The 19,995-nt window shown below is 43.0% G+C and overlaps 1 protein-coding gene across 3 annotated transcripts in view; it reads left to right on the top strand.

The window, feature by feature from the left end:
* The window catches only part of itgb4 (integrin, beta 4), a 44,329-nt gene that overhangs the window by 13,147 nt on the left and 11,187 nt on the right, over positions 1 to 19,995 (top strand). For 2 of the 3 annotated variants that reach the window (XM_080454397.1, XM_080454398.1), the window contains exons 14-36: positions 303 to 406; positions 522 to 617; positions 825 to 948; positions 1,246 to 1,371; positions 2,185 to 2,291; positions 2,703 to 2,736; positions 3,132 to 3,326; positions 6,040 to 6,143; positions 7,045 to 7,103; positions 7,214 to 7,237; positions 8,363 to 8,511; positions 8,681 to 8,860; positions 9,058 to 9,206; positions 9,830 to 10,037; positions 10,573 to 10,890; positions 12,924 to 13,105; positions 13,462 to 13,642; positions 13,871 to 14,008; positions 15,791 to 15,973; positions 16,485 to 16,613; positions 17,797 to 17,949; positions 18,666 to 18,824; positions 19,174 to 19,365. In XM_080454397.1, the coding sequence (XP_080310523.1) occupies positions 303 to 406; positions 522 to 617; positions 825 to 948; positions 1,246 to 1,371; positions 2,185 to 2,291; positions 2,703 to 2,736; positions 3,132 to 3,326; positions 6,040 to 6,143; positions 7,045 to 7,103; positions 7,214 to 7,237; positions 8,363 to 8,511; positions 8,681 to 8,860; positions 9,058 to 9,206; positions 9,830 to 10,037; positions 10,573 to 10,890; positions 12,924 to 13,105; positions 13,462 to 13,642; positions 13,871 to 14,008; positions 15,791 to 15,973; positions 16,485 to 16,613; positions 17,797 to 17,949; positions 18,666 to 18,824; positions 19,174 to 19,365 (3,294 nt within the window). The remainder of the gene's footprint in view (positions 1 to 302; positions 407 to 521; positions 618 to 824; positions 949 to 1,245; positions 1,372 to 2,184; positions 2,292 to 2,702; positions 2,737 to 3,131; positions 3,327 to 6,039; positions 6,144 to 7,044; positions 7,104 to 7,213; positions 7,238 to 8,362; positions 8,512 to 8,680; positions 8,861 to 9,057; positions 9,207 to 9,829; positions 10,038 to 10,572; positions 10,891 to 12,923; positions 13,106 to 13,461; positions 13,643 to 13,870; positions 14,009 to 15,790; positions 15,974 to 16,484; positions 16,614 to 17,796; positions 17,950 to 18,665; positions 18,825 to 19,173; positions 19,366 to 19,995) is intronic. The other variant, XM_080454399.1, reaches the window with a different exon arrangement.

Raw genomic sequence — 19,995 nt, forward strand, 5'->3', positions numbered from 1 at the left:
CAGGGGAAACACTATGTGCATGCCGCCACCTGTAGGATCGGGGGTGTATATGCATGTGTTCTGTGGTGCGATAGGATCTATGCCCAATGTGAATGCAGGCCACTGAGGCCAGCATTCGAATTGGGAAACGTTTTCAATGAAAACGGATCCAGTGAGAAACGGCCCTAAGAGAGAGAGGGCGTTTTTCTCTTATGTCTTACTTAGGCTTCCCATCCCTCCAAAGTATGATGTACAGTAGTAGTGAACTGGCCGCTGTGTGATTATAGCATAACTCACTCACCTCCCACTTGTGTTTGCATTAGACCGTGGCTCTTGCAGCTTGGGCGCGTGTGCGTGCACTTTGGGCTGGGCCGGACCGGCCTGTGAATGTCCCAGGAGCAACCAGACTTGTCTGGATAGCAGAGGGGTGAGTCTCTGAAGGACACAGAGAAGAAGTTGTTTTGATATGATACCATTATAACTGTTTTTTTTAAATATAATGGCTCATGTGGTTAAACTAATGTCTTTTTTATCTGCACCAGGGCATCTGCAACGGTCGAGGGCAATGTGTTTGTGGGGACTGCGAATGCCAGGATTCTGGTTTGCCGCTTACCAGAACCTGTGAGCCTAATTTCCAGGTGTGTGTGTCCATACAATGGAATGGGTGTACACAGTAAAATCCTTAGTGTCAATTTAACTCCAAATAATGTTAATGGAGCCAAATGGACCCCTTTTGGTCCCATATGTGGACACTCTTTTGAGTTAACTTAACGCTGGGATTTGATTGTGTAGGTGTATGCTGGGGATTTATAGCCCTATGTTATATTTACATGTGTCTTCCTTAGGCCCAAATAAGTATGTGTGAGGACAAGAGGAGCTGTGTCCAGTGTCAGATCTGGAAGACAGGAGAAAAAAAGGACAAGTGCGAGTGCACCTTCACAGCAGTGGAGGTGGACGAACTCAAAGAACGTAAGTGCTCAGAGCAGAAACACGAGAGAGGGAATCACAATTGGTCAGATCAGTGGTTCTCAAACTTTTGAATTTCAAAGACCCCCAAATGTACAAATGGAACCTTCTGTGGGTCCATTTAGTTCCATTTGTACACTCTCAGAGTTATAGACCTGTAATGGTCCATTTGGAACCCCCTCAAGGAACACTGACGGTCCCTGTACCCCAATTTGAGAACCACTGGGTCACATCAAAATGGACCTATGAAGGGTCCAAGAGTTAGGCTAAGGCTGAGGATTGTGCTGTGTCTCTCCTCAGCGGAGAAGGTGATTGAATCATGCAGTTACCGTGACGAAGATGATGACTGCACCTACTACTACACTGTCGACTACCCCAAAGACAAAATCGACACGGAACTGGAGGTTCAGGTTCTCAAAAAGAAAGGTGAGCTCTAGGATTTATGTCATGTGTTTTAATGTCATGCATTCTATACTGTGGGTTCCACATTTGACTCTTTGAGCTAGAAAAACTGTTTTGATGTTTACATGTCACCATTTCTTTTCATTTGTTTTCAAGTGAAATATTTTTGCCTTTAAAGGTATCATGACGTTCAGTTTTACCACACATTAAAAGTCTTTGTCATGGTCCTTCAAACGTGTATAGAAAGTTTTAACAAAAAATTCCACTCCATTGATCCATGGCAGGTGTTTTTCTCTCACATTTCTAAAGCCTTTTCAACTGCAATGAAAAAAGAAATCTTTGCCTGCGGGTGTCGCTGGTGAGGGATTTTGCCTGTCAATCATCGCCTCTGCTCCGCCCCCCCCAAAGGAAAGGATAGGGGAGGGGAGGGGCGAGGAGGAGAGTGGGCGGGATTAATCGACTGTGACCTCACTGCCGAAGAGCCAAGCTCAGATTATTTTTCAGCCTAATTATTCAGAAAACCCCAGACTACAGAAAATCCAGTGAATGTTCAAAGTACAGATTTTTTGGGTGTAATTGGGGGTTTTATGACCTATAAAACCCCCAAAAAAACATAAAAAATAAAAAAAGTGAAAATGAATGTCATCGAACCTTTAACCACATGAACCCTAGCATCCCTATTATGGGCATGTTATAATAGGCGAGCATGGCAAAAAAAATGTTTTTTGTTAAAATAGCTGATGTGAGCGTTGTCTTTTGGTGCACTAAGGCACCCTGCGATTGCAGAATTGTGAATGGTTGTGAATGTAAAGTTGTTGTGGTGGTCCGTCCCTATAGACTGCCCCCCTGCTGGCTTCCTGTGGCTCATCCCTCTCATTATGTTCCTCATGTTGCTGCTGGGTCTCCTACTGCTCTGCTGCTGGAAGTACTGCGCCTGCTGCAAGGTACATATCATTTATATACGTATATACTGTATGTATTATGTACACACTTAAACACACGGACACAGTCAAATCCCTCTGAAATGGGATCCATGGACCCCATATGGGTGTCCAGTCCACAAAGTATATACTTGGGTTTAAGTGGTTAACACTCCAAATTGTAATTTTTATACGCACGCACGCACACACACACACACACACACACACACAAACACACACGCACGCACGCACGCACGCACGCACGCACGCACGCACGCACGCACGCACGCACGCACGCACGCACGCACGCACGCACGCACGCACGCACGCACGCACACACTCACGCACACACACACACACACACACACACACACACACACACACACAAAATTGACAAAAGAAATGTTTTTGATCATGCTGTCTTTCTCGTCACAGGCCTGCCTTGCCCTGCTGCCTTGCTGTGCAGGAGGTAAGACAATAGTATTCTCATGATGTATATATATTCATATCCTTATCCTTGTCCTATACAGTAGTATACAGTATACATGTGTATGGATCAATGTCGTTATTATTTAGTCAAAAGCTTTGTCGTTGGTTTAAAATGATATAACCCACAGACAGACTTTTCACTTTTCACTTTCAACCTCATTATAGCCACATAAGATTGTCTTTTGCTACTTTTGTGCAGCACTGTCATACGACAAAGTATAAAATAGGGCATCAAAAATAAACATTAAAAGATGAAATAGGTGGACAGAGGTTTTCTGCCCTGCAGCGATGATATTCACATACTGTACTGTAAAAGTCCTTGTCATTGTACCATGTTATGCATGTGCATGTCCTCCTGTGCTGCGTTTTGTCCAGGACGTATGGTCGGCTTCAAGGAGGATGAGTATCTGCTCCGCCAGGCACTGCTGACCTCGGACCACCTGGACACGCCCATGGTGAGGACGGGCCCGCCCAAAGGCACCGACGTGGTTCGCTGGAAGGTCACTGACAATGTCCACCGAGGACCCAATCATCCGCAGGCACAGGTCCAGCCCAAACCCAAAGAGACCAGTGAGTGTGTGTGTGTGTGTGTGTGTGTGTGTGTGTGTGTGTGTGTGTGTGTGTGTGTGTGTGTGTGTGTTAGAACAGTGATTTTCAAATGGTTTGGTATCTGTAGGCTACTCTTAAGCTAACTCCAGACCAATCCTAGTCGGCCCGATTTTGGCCCGACTTGGCGTCGGGAAGCGTCGTCCAGTCGGTTAGGGGTCCGTCGGGGGGTCCGTCGGGACCTTTTCGGCCGACCCAGAGCCGACCGAACATGTTCAGCTTTTTAGCCGACTGGCAGAGCAGTGGCAGTGACAACAAAGGGCTGTCGGTGTTGCCAGATTATGTGAGAGAAACAAGCGACCATGTCTATGAAAACCTACATTCACTGTTTCTCGTTGTTGCTCCCAGAGAGAGAGAGAGATTGATTGATTTGACCTACTTTTGTGCAGTTTTGGTGCGCAACACAACCCTCGTTTAAGTGAATTGCTTTCACCTGCTGCTGCTGTGTGGAGCGCAGTGGTGGAAAAAGTACTCAAATGTTTTACTTAAGTAAAAGTATCAATACTGCAATGTAGAAGTACTCCGTTACAAGTAAAAGTCCCGAATTAAAAATGTACTTGAGTAAAAGTACAAAAGTATTGGTATCAAAATGTACTTAAAGTACCAAAAGTAAAAGTACTCAAATGTTTGAAAATAGCAGATCTACAAGCTCACAACGCGTCGCTTCGCGACGTGTTGTGAGCTTGTAGATCGGCTATTTTCAAATAGCCTAGGTATAAAATAGAGCTAAAGTGGTTACTGTATGTTTTATAATGTAATAATTTATATCTGCAAAGTAACTAATAACTAAAGTTTTCAAATAATTGTAGTGGAGTAAAAGTAGAATATTTTCCTCAGAGATGTATGGAGTAGAAGTAAAAGTACTGAAAATTAGAAATACTCCAGTAAAGTAAAAAATCCTCAAAAGTGTACTACAGTACTTGAGTAAATGTACTTAGTTACTTTACACCACTGGCGGAGTGTGCGCTACAGGGCATATCTCCGCCAAGCCAGGGTGACCTACCCAGGCTCATGAAATTCATATGCAGGCATAGTAGCCAATTAGAATGAAATCTGCAAAAACGTACTCATATACTGATACAGAACCATATATTGGCTATATATTATGGCTGTCGGGTGGAAATCTTGTATGTTCCTTTTTTATTATTATTTAAAAACAATTTAAAATCGTGAAAATAGCCAATCTACAAGCTGTAATTATTAATAATTAAGAAATACTATATTTTAAAGAGTGAAAAATCAACTAAAGTCATTATTAGTGCAAGTTCATTCACATTTCATTTGAATGAAAATAACTTGTGGGTAAAATACATTCTGTGAATCTAATGTGATTAATGTGACCCCTACTTCAGTCAGTGAAGTCCAGGGCTGAATGTGACATATTGAGACCTATATAACTAAATATTGGTCATTTGCCAACACATTATTTTGTGAAATAAATGGGTTATATTTCACAGATAGTTATACTATTCTTATAATATATTAAAATACAATGATCCTTAACCTTCAAGTTAAATGCATTATTTCCGTGGACTTAAAAATCATTTTTGAACTTAAAAATCATTATTTTTTTGAATGGCCTTCCTGCCCTGGCAGGAAGACCGGGCAGGGCCTTTGTGCCCTCCAAAACATTACAACACCAAAGGCCAAGTGGCCTTGCCCCTAAAATGACGAAATTCCAGGCTTGAATGCAATAGATGTACTCTGAGTCTGTTACAAGTAAAAGTCCAGAATTCAACATTTACTTGAGTAAAAGTACTAAAGTATTGGTATAAAAATGTACTTAAAGTACCAAAAGTAAAACTACAAAAATGTTTGAAAATAGCAGATCTACAAGCTCAGAACGCGTGCATCGCAACACGTTGTGAGCTTGTAGATCTGCTATTTTCAAATAGCTTATAGGTAGGGCTAAAGTGGTTAATGTATGTTTCATAATGATTTATATCTGCAAAGTAACTAGTAACTAAACATTTCAAATAATTGTTGTGGAGTACAAGTATAGACAATTGGAAATACTCCAGTAAAGTAAAAGTACCTCAAAATTGTACTTAAGTACAGTACTTGAGTAAATGTACTAGTTACTTACACCACTGCACGTCAGTGAAGAAAAAACGCTGGTAACATCCCTAAGTGGCTTTGCAGGGAAACAAGCCCAAAGTCGCTTATAATAAGCAGACCTGGCAACGCTGGCAGGCTAAAAGTCAAATTAGCACATGAATGGCCAGTCGGCTGACAGACTTAAATGCCAACTTTTGCCAACCGAATACCAGTCTGTTGCAGTCTGGAGTAGTCTGCAATAGTCTGGACGAGTCTGTTTGGTGCGGAGTTACCTTTAGGGCTTTTCCGGAGGTGCTATAGGGCAGTGGTTTCCAAACGTTTTAGCTCGAGACCCAAAAGGGAAATTTGTAGATGTGCTATTTATGGAATTTCTTTGATGTATTTATTGAATTACTTACTACAATTTTTAATACAAATGAAAATTCAGGAAACGACGCATAAAAATGGGTCCTTGACCCAAAAATGCGTCCTGACCCACGGTTTGGGAAACACTGCTATAGGGGGTGCGTGAGAGAAAGTGGAAAATTTACATTTGTTTTAAAATTATGTTTATTGATAAAACTTTGTGTGTCTTTCTCTCACACATTTGTTGGTTCCCCTCTCTTCCTTCCATCTGTAGTCCAGTTTCCTGTTTCGCTTCGTCTGAACAGGCAGTTCGCAGACAACTTGACCCACCCCGAATCTAGAGATACTGAACAACTCCGTAAGGAAGTGGCTGATAATGTAAGTGTACTTGTGTGAATATGTGTGTGCGCGACTGTGTTAGTGTGTGTGTGTGTGTGTGTGTGTGTGTGTGTGTGTGTGTGTGTGTGTGTGTGTGTGTGTGTGTGTGTGTGTGTGTGTGTGTGTGTGTGTGTGTGTGTGTGTGTGTGTGGGGTGTGTGTGTGTGTGTGTGTGTGTGTGTGTGTGTGTGTGTGTGTGTGTGTGTGTGTGTGTGTGTGTCTGTGTACAGTAAAATCCTCTATGAATAGAAAATGTTAATATGACCACTTCCAACCACTGCAGATAGTGTTGGATGGTGTCTCCCTACTCTTCCACTGAGACACTTACTGTAGACCCTGGTGTCTGGGAGGACACCTACTGTTTGACAAGTGACATTGCCTGAATCTCAATGGGCAATATCTACAATCACCAAGTAGAGGTTCCCTCTTAGCTCAGTGGTAAAAAATGTGGGGGGACCTAGAGCTCGAATCCCAGGAAGGGACATAAATGTCACGACTTGCAGCTTTAATTTAACTTTGAGAGTGTACAAATTTTACAAAATGAGTTACAAAATGGATAAATGAACGCTGAGGATGTTACTGTGTATAGGAGGGAAGGAGATAGACATGTTGCGTTTTTTCATATGCGGCAGTGGCTCAGGAGGTAGATCGGCCGTCTTGGAATGCAAATGTTCCAGGTTTGATTCCCGGCTCCTCATGGCTGTGTGTCCTTGAGCAAGACACTGAACCCCTAACTGCAGCAGATTGGTGCCTTGCATGGTTTCCTCCGCCATCGGTGTGTGAATGGGTGAATGTGAAGTACATTGTAAAGCGCTTTGGATAAAAGCGCTATATAAATTCAGTCCATTTAGCATATGTGATAACGTCAGCATTTGGTGCTGTGTTTGTTTGCTTCTACGCAGCTGAATGAGGTGTACAAGCAAATCCCCGGGGCTCAGAAGGTTCAGAAGACCTCGTTTAGGTGAGCTGTGTGCAGCGTTACAGCAATGACTGCAGAAATGTATTTCACTGATCAATGCATGTAAACCAATGAGCTACTGTTTTCCACTCATGAATTATTTTTTTTTACAGAACGCAAAGGAATGCTGGGAAAAGGTAACATTTTGATTATATAAAACTTTCTGTATACTTTGTTGAACAACAACTTGTGAAAATAGACGATCTACAAGCTCACAACATGTTATGATGTGACGCTTTGGATCCTTGTAGATCTGCTATTTTGTAAATGAAATGTAAAACATTTAAAAATTTGAAAAGGTTTTTACGTTTAAGTACATTTCCCAAAAGGAAATGCATGTACAGAAGCAGAATCTGCAGAGATTAAACATTTCCCCAAAAATGTATGACTGTATCAAAAGCAGAGTCTTATCCATGCCTCTGCCTTTGCCCTCCCCATCAAACAGATGACAGGACAAAAAGATTTGGGGCCTTTGTATTGCAAATGATTTGAACATTACACTGTGTGTTTTCAGTTTCTGGAGATTAGTTAGTTTCTCTTGTTTAGTTTGTTGAATGTCGTAGTGCGGGGAAACTTGTGTGTGTGTGTGTGTGTGTGTGTGTGTGTGTGTGTGTGTGTGTGTGTGTGTGTGTGTGTGTGTGTGTGTGTGTGTGTGTGTGTGTGTGTGTGTGTGTGTGTGTGTGTGTGTGTGTGTGTGTGTGTGTGTGTGTGTGTTTTTGTGTGTACATTCACCTGGGACAGGCATGACATTGTGGGCTGTGATATTGCAGGTGTGGTTCTATTGTAGATTAGATGCATTGTTCTGTTGTAGGCTAGAGTTGCATGGAGCTTGACTACTGCTGCCATTGTGCTGGAGGTTGATGCAGGGTCATTTTTGTGTAATTATTACATGACAGCGTCATGTGATAATTTTTAATTGCGTTTTTAATTTCAAGGACCCCCACTTTGATAGGCATTAGGCCATGGACCCCAATTCAGTACGATTTTGATCTCTGGGACCCTAATCTATCTAAGCTTTTTTTATTTAACTGAGAGTGTACAAATGGAACCAAAGTGACCCTTTGGCTCCATTTTGTACATTCTTAGAGTTAAAGGCCCTTAAGGGTCCATTTGGAACCCCCTCAAGGACCACTGGGGGTCTCCGGACCGCACGTTAAGAACCAGTGTGTTAATACGCTCTGGATTAAGAGCGTCTGCTAAATGCCTAAACTGTAAACTGTACGTTCAGAGATCTCTAACGCTTGTGTTGATGTACTCTGCAGACATAACCATACCATCGTGGACACTGTCCTGTCTGCTCCACGTGCCAACTACCCTGACATTGTCAAACTGACGGAGAAGAACGTCCAATCCGGAAACTTCCATAACCTGAAAGTGGTGCCTGGTTACTACACTGTGGCCACAGACAGAGGTAGGTGTGTGTGTGTGTGTGTGTGTGTGTGTGTGTGTCTGTCTGTCTGTCTGTCTGTCTGTCTGTCTGTCTGTCTGTCTGTCTGTCTGTCTGTCTGTCTGTCTGTCTGTCTGTCGTATGTAAGTAGTCCTTTATAACTTATGTCAGCCTGTCTCTTTGTCCTGTGCAGAGGCCACAGGCGCGGTAGAGTTTCAGGAAGGGGTGGAGTCAGTCGACGTCCACGTGCCGCTCTTTGTCAAGGACGAGGATGACGATAAAAAGCATCTGCAGGTGGAGGCTCTGGACGTGCCTCAGGGCATCGCCGGGATCGCAAAACGTTTAGTCAAAATCATCATCATAAAAGACCATGGTGAGACATCTCTGGCTACGACGACTAAGAAAACTGATCCCATTGTGTTCTGCATTTAAAACACACATTCAAGTATTTTCTTGGTGTAAAAAACACGGGAGGGATCAGATCAACAATTTCTATCTCTCTCGTGAGTAATTGCAGCCATTGCATGGTTTGGTCTCATGGATTCTCTGTCCTTCTCATCTCCTCCCCAGCCAAGAGTGTGTTTTCATTCCTTCAGCCAGCCTACACCTACAGCAGGCAGGATGGCATGGCCAACATCCCTGTGAGCAGAGAGATCATAGAGGACGGACGCTCACAGGTCACCTACCGCACGCGTGACCTTACAGCCAAGGACAAGAAGGTGAGAGATGAATTGTAACATATTGCAGCCACAGATATTTGGAGTGCAGGTCTGTCCTGCAGTTATAGAAGACCAGTGGTGGAAAAAGTATATATATTTTTTACTTAAGTAAAAGTAGAAATACTCAACTAGGTAAAAGTCCGGAATTCAAAATGTACTACTAGTAAAAGTACAAAAGTATTGGTATCAAATGTACAAAAAGTAGAAAGTACTCATTATGCAGAATGTCCCATTTGCAAGTTTTCAAATGGATAAAATGTATAATTTTTTTGGGGGAAAATAGCAGATCTACAAGCTCACAATGCGTCGCATTGTGAGCTTGTAGATCGGCTATTTTCAAATGGCCGAAATGTATTTAGGGCTGAAGTGGTTAATGCACGTTTTGTAATAATACTTAAAAAAAAAGTAACTAGTAACTAAATGTTTCAAATAATTGTAGTAGAGTAAAAAGTACAATATTTGCTCTGAAATGTAGTGGAGTAAGTAAAGTAAAAATATTGAAAATTGGAAATAGTCCAGTAAAGTAAAAGTACCTCAAAATTGTACTTAAGTACAGTACTTTGTTACTTTCCACCACTGTAGAAGACTCACCTCTAATCCTAATCTCTGCTTCCATGCTATAGGACTATGTCACCGTGGAAGGGGACCTGAATTATGGCCCCGGTGAGACCCAGAAGACGGTGCCCGTTCGTCTGCTGGAACTGGGGGAGAAAGATGGTCTCCTGGATGACAAACAGGTCAAGCAGTTTGTCATGGACCTCAGTAACCCCCGGCAGGAGGCCAAGCTGGGACGCTACCCCAGAACCACCATCACCATCACAGACCAGCCAGGTTAGAAGCTGCCACACGTGGGAACGCCAATGAGCGACCAACACTTCCTCAGCAGTTACACAGCAGATTACTGTTATTATTATTTTTAAATCATGTTGCTATATATCGTTGTTGTCGGGTGGAAACCTTGTATGTCCAAAACCTTACTTACTTTTTTATTATTATTTTAAAAAACGATTTAAAATAGTGAAAATAGCCGATCTACAAGCACGTGCAACGCCGTTGTGTGCTTGTAGATGTGCTATTTTCACGTAGGGCTTTAATTTACAAAAAAAACATACACATTTGAAACATGGAGATACAAGGTTTCTGACCGAGATTGACGATATATAGTAACAACTAAAATGACACAGATGCTTTCCCGGTTGAAAGGTATAACAACGTATAGGCTTTCCAGGTCTAAATGGGTTCATCTACATATTGACACTCTTAGAATAACACTCAGGAGTGCCTGGAGTCAGCCACTGATGCTTTAAAAATTCAGAAATTCACACTCTCTCTCTCTTTCGCCATCATCGTATTTCTCTCTCTCCAGAACCAAGTGTGATGATGTTCAAGAATCCCACTCAGAACTTCACCACGTCCGACCTGGCCTACACGATCCCTGTGGTCCGCACACGGAACACGGACAGCCCTGCCACCATCCGGTGGCGCACCAAGAAGGCCCAGCGCTTCGAGCTTTCCGGTCCTCTCAAGTTTGCTCCCGGCGAATCCGAGAAGAACATCATGATCGATCCACACGCCTCCCCTGGACAAGTTGGGGTAGAGACCTTCCAGGTTGAGTTGTTTGATCCAAGCAGCAACGCTGCCATAGGGGAGAGGAAGACCACCCTGGTCAATGTCCTTGAAGGAGGTAAGACAGCTGGGACAGGACTAATGCCTGAGTTATACTTTATTGCGTGCGGTTGTTGTTACACAGCAAATTGGCGATCTACAAGCTCACAATGCATCGCGCTGTGACGCATTGTAAGCTTGTAGATCTCCTATTTTCAGTGTATGACAACCAGTGCGCAACTAATTATAAATCAAACTTAAAAGTCATTACACACTATGTGCAATTAATTCACCCAAAGCTATATTTTCCCGAACTGTTGTTTGTGTCATACAGTACAGCCACACAGAACACGGATATTTCGCCGAGAAAGCAATGACGTTTTTCTTATTCTTTTTACATTTTCTACAAAGTTATTAAAAGGTTGCAGAACCTGCCTGAATAACTGAGTTAATGTTGGTTAAACATTGTGCTGTTAATAAGTATTGGACAAATCAATGCATAAAATGCATGTGCTTAAAATGCATTAAAATGAAGCAATAGTGTAACTTTGGGAAATAACTGTGCAATAACATTGGTGGGTTGTTTTTTGTACCTCAAGCCAGTTTCAAGCCTTTGTAAGTTGACTTTAGTTTAAATGTATGGAATGGCTTCCTCGAAAACCAAACAAACCATATTATGCTTTAGAAAATGGCCTGCAGTAACGATGAGTCATAGTCGTCAATGACAGTGAGTCATAGTCAATGACAGTGACAAGACATTTTGTGTTCCTAGCCTATGAACATTTTGAGGCTCCCTTAAATTGAACTAGCTATCTTATAGGGAAAGTAGATATTAACTGTATAACATGAGGACTGTGCAGTAAGTGGATAATACTGTGAATTAGGCCTACTGTATATAAAGCAATTCATTAATTCGGTTTCAACAGTGACAGGAAAGCAAGACATTCATATGTTGCCTCTCATTGCCAAAGACCAAAGACATAAATATTTCTGACAGCTGGTGGCTGTTTAGGGATTAATGAGGTTATAACCTCATTATCCCATTTTACCCATCAACAACAAACAGCTAATAAGGAAAAATAAGATACGGTAAATAAGGCAGCGAGATACTTTCATAAAGATGTGGTCTGAGTGCTGTTATTTGCACTCAAACAAACCATAACCATAACCATGCTATAAAAATCGTTTGGCACGTATAGCTTGAGGCAGAGGTGTGCAACCATGTCCTGAAGATCCTGACAGATCTGATTTATGTTATGGTGATATTATAATAAGATGTAAAACAATGGTGGTTTTCACTGTCTGGCACTGGGTGATCTCGCCATCTTGAAAACAACTAAGTGATCATCATGTGCCCAAAATGGTTCCTCACTCCTGCACCTGAGCCGAGGCGTGGTAAGTGGGCTAAACATACCAGTCCACTGGTATGGTCCGTATACAGTATGTGTACATATTATATATTCGCACATGACGTGTATGCTTTACACTCACCTGAGTTGTTTAGCACAGGTGTTTGATTTATGGACTTTAAAGGACTGTCTGTACCTGTGGTCTGGCATGTTTATCTCATTGACTGTGACTCATGATACTGTGGGTTATTTGATTTCAGGAAGCCATTGGATTACATTTGTTTAGTGCAGTATGAAAATGTTCTTGCAGAGCCTTGAAACTTGCTTGAGATATGTAATCCAACATACTTCAAGTTAATTTACTACAAGTTTACAGGTGTAACAAATGGGTCACATTTTCTTTTGTACAAGCCTCCAACGTTTGCAATTTCAAAAATAGAAGAAAAGAGAATAGAGAAAGACCACAAACATCAGATAGGCTATACATAAGGTGCATGGTCAAAATATAAATAAATGAGGCGTACTATCACAGTTCTTGTGATAGTAGATTTAGCAGCAGATATAAAAGTGTATTCGAGGTCAAATGTAAATAAAGTGACAAAGCCTACCGTACTGTATGTAACGGCCTATGTTGCCAAGAGAAACTGCTCCATAACTCTATTTCCTATTCATCTTTTCTGACAACTTTATACTCTATTAGTAGAATACACCCTGAATACTAGTCTTTTCTTCACTCAGTCTTTTCTCTTTTCCCGCCATCCAGCAATTTCCAAGTCTCCAGGGGTGATGTCACAACAGAAAATGAACATGGGCTTCATGAATCAGAAAAGCGCCTCCCCTGGTGGTCGGTTATTATCTCCAGCGAACGCCAAGGCCACAGCCACAGGCCCCAGGAACATTCGCCTGAACTGGGACCCACCGTCAGGAAATCCCATGGGATACAAGGTGTGTGTGTCAACGTTGGCAGACAGAGCTAATGTGAAGTGTGTGTGTGTGTGTGTGTGTGTGTGTGTGTGTGTGTGTGTGTGTGTGTGTGTGTGTGTGTGTGTGTGTGTGTGTGTGTGTGTGTGTGTGTGTGTGTGTGTGTGTGTGTGTGTGTGTCAAAGTCAAATCAGTCCTGTTGGAAACTTTTTCTATGTAGGTCATGTGTCTATAAGGCCTTACAAACATGTTTCTAACATGACCTACATAGAAAGTGATACCGATCAGATTCAAATATATTGCATAATATGTGCATAAGTGACAGTGCTAATGATCGTCATACTAACTGCACCTGTCACCTGTTTCCTTGTCCTCTCTAGGTGAAGTATTGGATCTATGGAGACACAGAGAAAGATGCCCAGGTTGTAGATGTGAAAACCCCCCAGGCTGAGCTGACCAACCTGTACCCATATTGTGACTATGAGATGCGCGTGTGTGCTTACAATGCCCTGGGAGATGGCAACTACACAGATATGATCCCCTGTCAAACTCTGGAAGATGGTAATAATTATAGATTCTGCTCCCTACAGTTGAAATTGAGCATTTTTTTTTACCAAGGATGCAACTATTGATTATTTTGTTCTAGTATTCAAATAATAATAATTTCATAATTGATTAAATTGTTTAGTTCGATTAACTGTTGCACCCCCTAAATGATATGGGTAATTGATATGAGCTTAACATATATCACTGGTCTTCCTCTCAACCATGTCTCATTCCCTCATGTAGCGCCTGGTGAGCCGGGTCGCCTGGCCTTCAACGTCATCAGCCCAACCGTCACTCAAGTCAGCTGGGCGGAGCCTGCGGAGACCAATGGCGTTATCACAGCCTATGAGGTCCTCTACACGCCCATTGATGAAGAAATGAGTGAGTAGACAATGACCACACACTTGCCGAATCAGTTTGACACTTTATACCGCGTCACAGCGAAGGGGTCAGCTGTATAGAACAGCTTTGTCTGTGTATCTCCCCCATATGTATTTATGTATGTAGGTCCCCGCACATTTTGCCCAAATATGGAGTATTTGCCCAAATATTCTAGTCCTCCTTGCCAGGTCCAATTAAGAGGATTTAATGTTTTCCTTCTATCATTATGTAGTATCTTCTCAAAAGTACAATACGAAGATATACAGTAAGTTCACTTATTGTCTCCGCCGAAGGTGGAGAATATGTTTTCGCTTTGTGTGAGCAAACATTGTTAGCCAAGCTAACATTGGGCAAGCTCCACGTGACACGTGTCAATTTGTTGACACCAATGCCTCTGATTGGCTAGAGGGACGCGTGACGAAATAAAATTCTATAAATAGGTGTGTCACTTCAAAAAGCCCCTACTTTTTGAAGTGAGGTAAAACAGGATCAATCAGACTTGATTGGAACAGTACCTTCAGTAAGTCCAAGTCACCCGTCTGTGCGTGTGTGTTTCCCTCTGAGAACACCTAACATTGGTCAAGCAAAGGCACAGAAGGCCAAAGCTAAGAAAGCATACTCATCTACAACAGTAACACAGAAGAGGACTAGAGTTGAATTGATCCCACAACAAGACCGAAATCTTAATACGTATTAATATGTTGACACCAATGCCTTTGATTGGCTAGAGGAATGCATGACGAAATACAATTCTATAAATAGGTGTGTCACTTCAAAAAAACGTTTACGTTTTTGAAGCGAGGTAAGACGGGATCAATCAGTCTTGATTGGAACAGTATCTTCTAGTCCAAATCACCCGTCCGTGCGTGTGTGTGTCCCTTTGAGAACACCTGACATTGGTCAAGCAAAGGCGCAGAAGGCCAAAGCTAATAAAGCATACTCATCTACAACAGTAACACAGAAGAGGACTAGAGTTGAATTGATCCCACAACAAGACCGAAATCTTAATACGTATTAATATGTTGACACCAATGCCTTTGATTGGCTAGAGGAATGCATGACGAAATACAATTCTATAAATAGGTGTGTCACTTCAAAAAACCGTTTACGTTTTTGAAGCGAGGTAAGACGGGATCAATCAGTCTTGATTGGAACAGTATCTTCTAGTCCAAATCACCCGTCCGTGCGTGTGTGTGTCCCTCTGAGAACACCTAACATTGGTCAAACAAAGGCGCAGAAGGCCAAAGCTGATCAAACACACCAATCAACTGCTGAAACTGTTCAAGACAATGAAGATGAAGAAGACAGACAAGTATTTGAACAAACCAGTCAATTATGACGACTCCCATCTGATAGATTGCTTCAATGTAAACAGAGCATTGCTTCAATTAAACAGAGCTAAGAATCATAAAGAAAGAATGAAATTAATCAGAGACAAAAAATCGCTAAATGACAAAAACAGAAAGAGAAAACGCCTTTTGCATTATGATGATGATATTATGAAATTAGAACATTCCTAGAGAACTATGGTTAAAGATAGGGTAGGTGATTTCATTTGATTAAAATAGCACGGGTCCGCTGGCGGAGACTTGTGCTCCGAGGAGCACATTTTCTAGTTACCAATGTTTTTGTGAAGCAGTTTTTAAGAATACTACCCCCCCCCCCCCCACCAGCTGCAATGGCAAGTAACACAGAATATTTATTATGGTGACTGACACCATAGGTGACTGAATCCTTCAGTTTGACACTCACATTTTTGTCATCTGCCTTTCCGCTTGCTAGGACCAGTGGGAGCCGCTAAGAAGGTGAATCTCGACAGCCCTAAGAAACGCATGCTGCTCATTGAGAACCTGCAGAGAAAACAGACGTACCAGTACAAGGTCCGAGCCAAGAACAACATAGGCTGGGGCCCGTTCAAAGATGCCATCCTCAACCTGGCTGCTCAGCCTGCCCGGCCGCTCTCTAGTAAGTGACGGACGACAAGCATGTCCCCAATACAGCTTCAGCTCATATGAAAACAGAGCATCTTCCCCCAAATAGTAATTATGAATTGAATTGAGTTATGTACCCTTTACACAATTAGCAATGGTCTTACAATACGAATTTCCCATAAAAGACATACGGTATGTATCCCATACCCAGCTAACTCTGTTACCCATTATTTATTTTCTGCCCCCAACCCTTTCTCTCTTAACTACTTTAAACGTGGCATCCCTATTTTGGGCAGATCATTGTAGGCCAACAATGTGGGGGTCCCTGGAACAAAATATTTTGAGATGGGGGTCCGCGGCCAAATACATATAATTTTGGGGGTCCTTGACATGAAAAAGTTTGAGCACCACTGATAATATAGCAACATGCGTTTTTCACAAAACTGTTAGGATTTAGAAGACATTTGTAGAGTCGGCCTCATGTCTTAATGGGTTAATACAGTGAATTATTGAATTGACTTCTTCCTCCTGTCTTTCTTCTGCAGTTCCCATTATCCCAGATATTCCGATAGTGGATGCCGAGGCAGGCGATGAGTACGACAGCTACCTAATGTACAGCAGCGAAGTAATGAAATCTCCAAGTGGCTCGAAGACGCCCAGTGTCGCTGGTGATGGTGGGTAATCTGCAAGAGCAAATCTACTGACCTCTCTTTTGAGCAGTGCTCTGCTAAGTCACGTGACTCTGACTTGACTAGTCGGAATTGTTTTATTTGTTCTCGCTGCCCCCTGGAGGGCGAGACATTACTGTCAAATTGCATCTAATTACTTCACATCTGTTCTGTTCCAAAGGGTTTTATAATGTTTTTGAGGAAAAAGTGGAAAAGGTTGCAGTGAAGAGTTAGATGCTTTAGCCATTTACGTTGTATAATTCAGTTGTATAAGGAAAACCACAGTAAAACAACTGGGGAACTGGGAGGCATTAGGCGACTTCTCCTCCTCCTTTCTCCTGTCACTTTCTTCTTCACCTTTTATCTTTTCATTTTTTGGTCTCTCTGAGATGCTGATAAAAATGCTGACATTTATTCTTCTTCTTTTGAGTGACAATAAGGAACGCTCCCATTCTCTGGTCCTTGTTTTTTAGTCTTCTTCATCACTCTTCATCACTACCATCTGTCTGACATTTTTTACTGCAGGCAACACCCCAGCCAGGCTGCAACAAAATGTGCTTCCAATGCATTTCCAGATAATATGCAATAATAGGGCTTTATGACCACAAAACCTCACAGCCCTCCCTCAGTTACTCCTTCAATCTCCTGCTTTCTGCACACGCTCATGAGTCAGGGAAGTCCTTTGGTCTCGATTACACGATTGATTGATTTTAGATAGTATGATCGATGTCATGCATCACAAAAAAACACATTACATTGCAGATTTCATACTTCTAAGGTTTGTGAGTCCTCTCCCGGTGATCATACGTCTCACATCAATCCTGTTTGAGATGGATGGAAACTGATACTAGTTTGATAAGCAGTGTCAGTGTGTCATAGCTTCCGTTTAACCACTTAAACCCTATACTGTATACTTGGTTAACCAGAGTCCCCCAGGGGTGTATACTAGACCCCCCCACTATTCCCTCTACACCTCGCCAATGTGGTTAAAGTCTTTGAAAAATATCCTAACTGCTACCAAACCATCTTGCTTGTAGATTCCGGTAGTTATTTGCAACCAAAATGTTCGCCCCCAGAATATAGGGTTCAAGTGGTTAAATCTCTGCTTTGAAAATATCTTAACTGCTTCCAAACCATCCATCCATCCATCCATCCCACCCACATACCTATCCTCCCCCCTAACAATAAGGTCTGAAACATGTCAAGTTGGTGGGGTCCAACCTGGATCTCCGCAAGGTTTCCTGGAAAAAGAAGGTGGACGTCATCCCCCATCACCGGCACAGCACCGACACAGAGGCCAGCTCCGACGAGGCCCCCCCCAACGCACACACGCCCCAGCCAGGTGAAGACCACCCCCCCGATAAGACCAGCAGGCAGGACAAGCATGCCACATGCTACTGTGCACGGCGATTCAGACGCCCCGAGCAAGGCGGCTCCTGTTTCCCTCTGCCTTCGTAATTGTCCTTCCGTTGTGGGAATCGCCGTCAAATGGCTAATCATTCAATGGCGAGCTTCATTCCTTGTTCGCCTTTCCCCTACTGTAGCTGGTGTCTATCCCATCTATCCCTGACCCCGAGCCCTTGCAAACCCACCACCTCCTCCTACCCAGAGAGGGGGCGTCCTTGGCATCAACTGCCCCTACCTCCAGTTGATGAGCATGGGCAGGCTTGCGGGTGCCTGTCTCTGTCCCTCCTCTCTCCATCCCACTGGGGAGGCAGTGATCTGGAGGCAGCTTGCAGGGTGCAAAGTCTTTATTACTCTGTGGCTGTTGGAATATTGGAGTTGTCCTCATCTCTGCAGTGCTGTGTCACTGATGGCGCTTTTCCTTGTACATTGTTTTAGAGCTGATTGCTTGATTTAAACCACTTAAACCCTAGCGTCCGTGTTCTGGGCACGTCATAATGGGCAAATGTATTGCGAAAATAGCCAATCTACGCATTGTGAGCATGTAGATCGGCTATTTTCGGCAACGAGGTCAAGGAAGTGTATATGGTTTAAGTGGTTAAATCCTAAAAGGGTTCCTGAATTCTGTCCACTCACAGTCGTCTTCCTTTACAGATCAATTCATGAACGGGAAGTGGGACCAGGGTTTCCTTTTCGCGGGCGGTTCGCGCAACATGTCGGCGTCGTCGTCTCCCATGTCCACCCTGAGCTCCAACTACAGAGGAGGTTCTATGAGCACCGTGGAGAACACCACCACCTACATGTCGGGACGCGGTAAGATGGTGGACAGAGATTGGCTTTGGCTGTAAAGCCAGGATCAGCAGGATCATTAAGGTTAAATCATAATAGCTTAAAAGATAGTGTCCTTTAACTATTGCGATTTAACCACTTTCAACGTGTCATTATAGGCAAAAATTTAAAAACAATAAAAATAAGAAAAGTATTCTAAAATAAAAACTAAATAATGAAAAGAAAAGAAAAGCATAACAAATTCAACATTTATACGATTTTCTACAATACTGAAAATAGCTGATCAACAAGCTCAGCTATTTTCGGCTTAAGCGGTTAACTTTTACACCTTACTCTAAACCATACTCTTTTCTCTTCTCCCCCCCCCCCGTAGCCGGGAGCTCACTCAGCCATAGACAGGACATGATGACTGGCGGCGGTATGATGGAGGGCGGGATCTACGGAGGCGGAGTGCAGACCAGGGAGGTCGTGATGAGGAAGCGCTCGGAGAACAGGGGTTACTTAGAGGAAAACATCCGAGACTCCATCGTCATGGGAGACTTGGCCGGCAAGTTCCCCGATATGGGTAAGGTTTGAGATCTGTACCTGATTGAAGGCGACCATGTTCATGTGTATATGTAAAGCGCCATTGAAAACGTCTGTCGGGGGCAAAAAGAAGGCATTTACTTTGGAGCAGTAAGGACCCCCATAACTCTGAGAGAGTACAAAATGGAACCAAATGGACCCGTAAGCATTTTGTACGCTCTCAGAGTAACACACCTGTAAGGGTCCATTTGGAACCCAACTCAAGGAACCCTGAGGGTCCCTGCACACCTCTTTTAGAACCATTTTACTTTGGAATATTTATGCGAAGACGCCTCTGCAAAGTGGTGTTGTAGTAGGCTTGCTGTGCAAGGTGGCATGAGGCCAACAGCTTTGTACTATATCTATTTAGCTGGGACCGGGGCTCCTGGGCTGCATCGCAGGCTTTTATCAGTTCAGACCTTGCAGGAGCTATGCTGACTTGCACCCCCCCTTTACCGCCCCCCCCCCCCCCTCCTCACCTCCATCCCGCCCCGCCCCTCCAAAACCTCTTTCATCCTCTATATCTTTGACTTTCCTTCCATTTCATGACTCCTCCTGTCACCTTGAATTTCCTCTTCCCTCTCTCCTCCCATCTGTCTCCACTCTTTCTCTACCGTATTCTGTCCATATT

The sequence above is a fragment of the Gymnoscopelus braueri genome (genome assembly GCF_963280865.1).
Source record: "Gymnoscopelus braueri genome assembly, chromosome: 17".
Lineage (NCBI taxonomy): Eukaryota > Metazoa > Chordata > Actinopteri > Myctophiformes > Myctophidae > Gymnoscopelus > Gymnoscopelus braueri.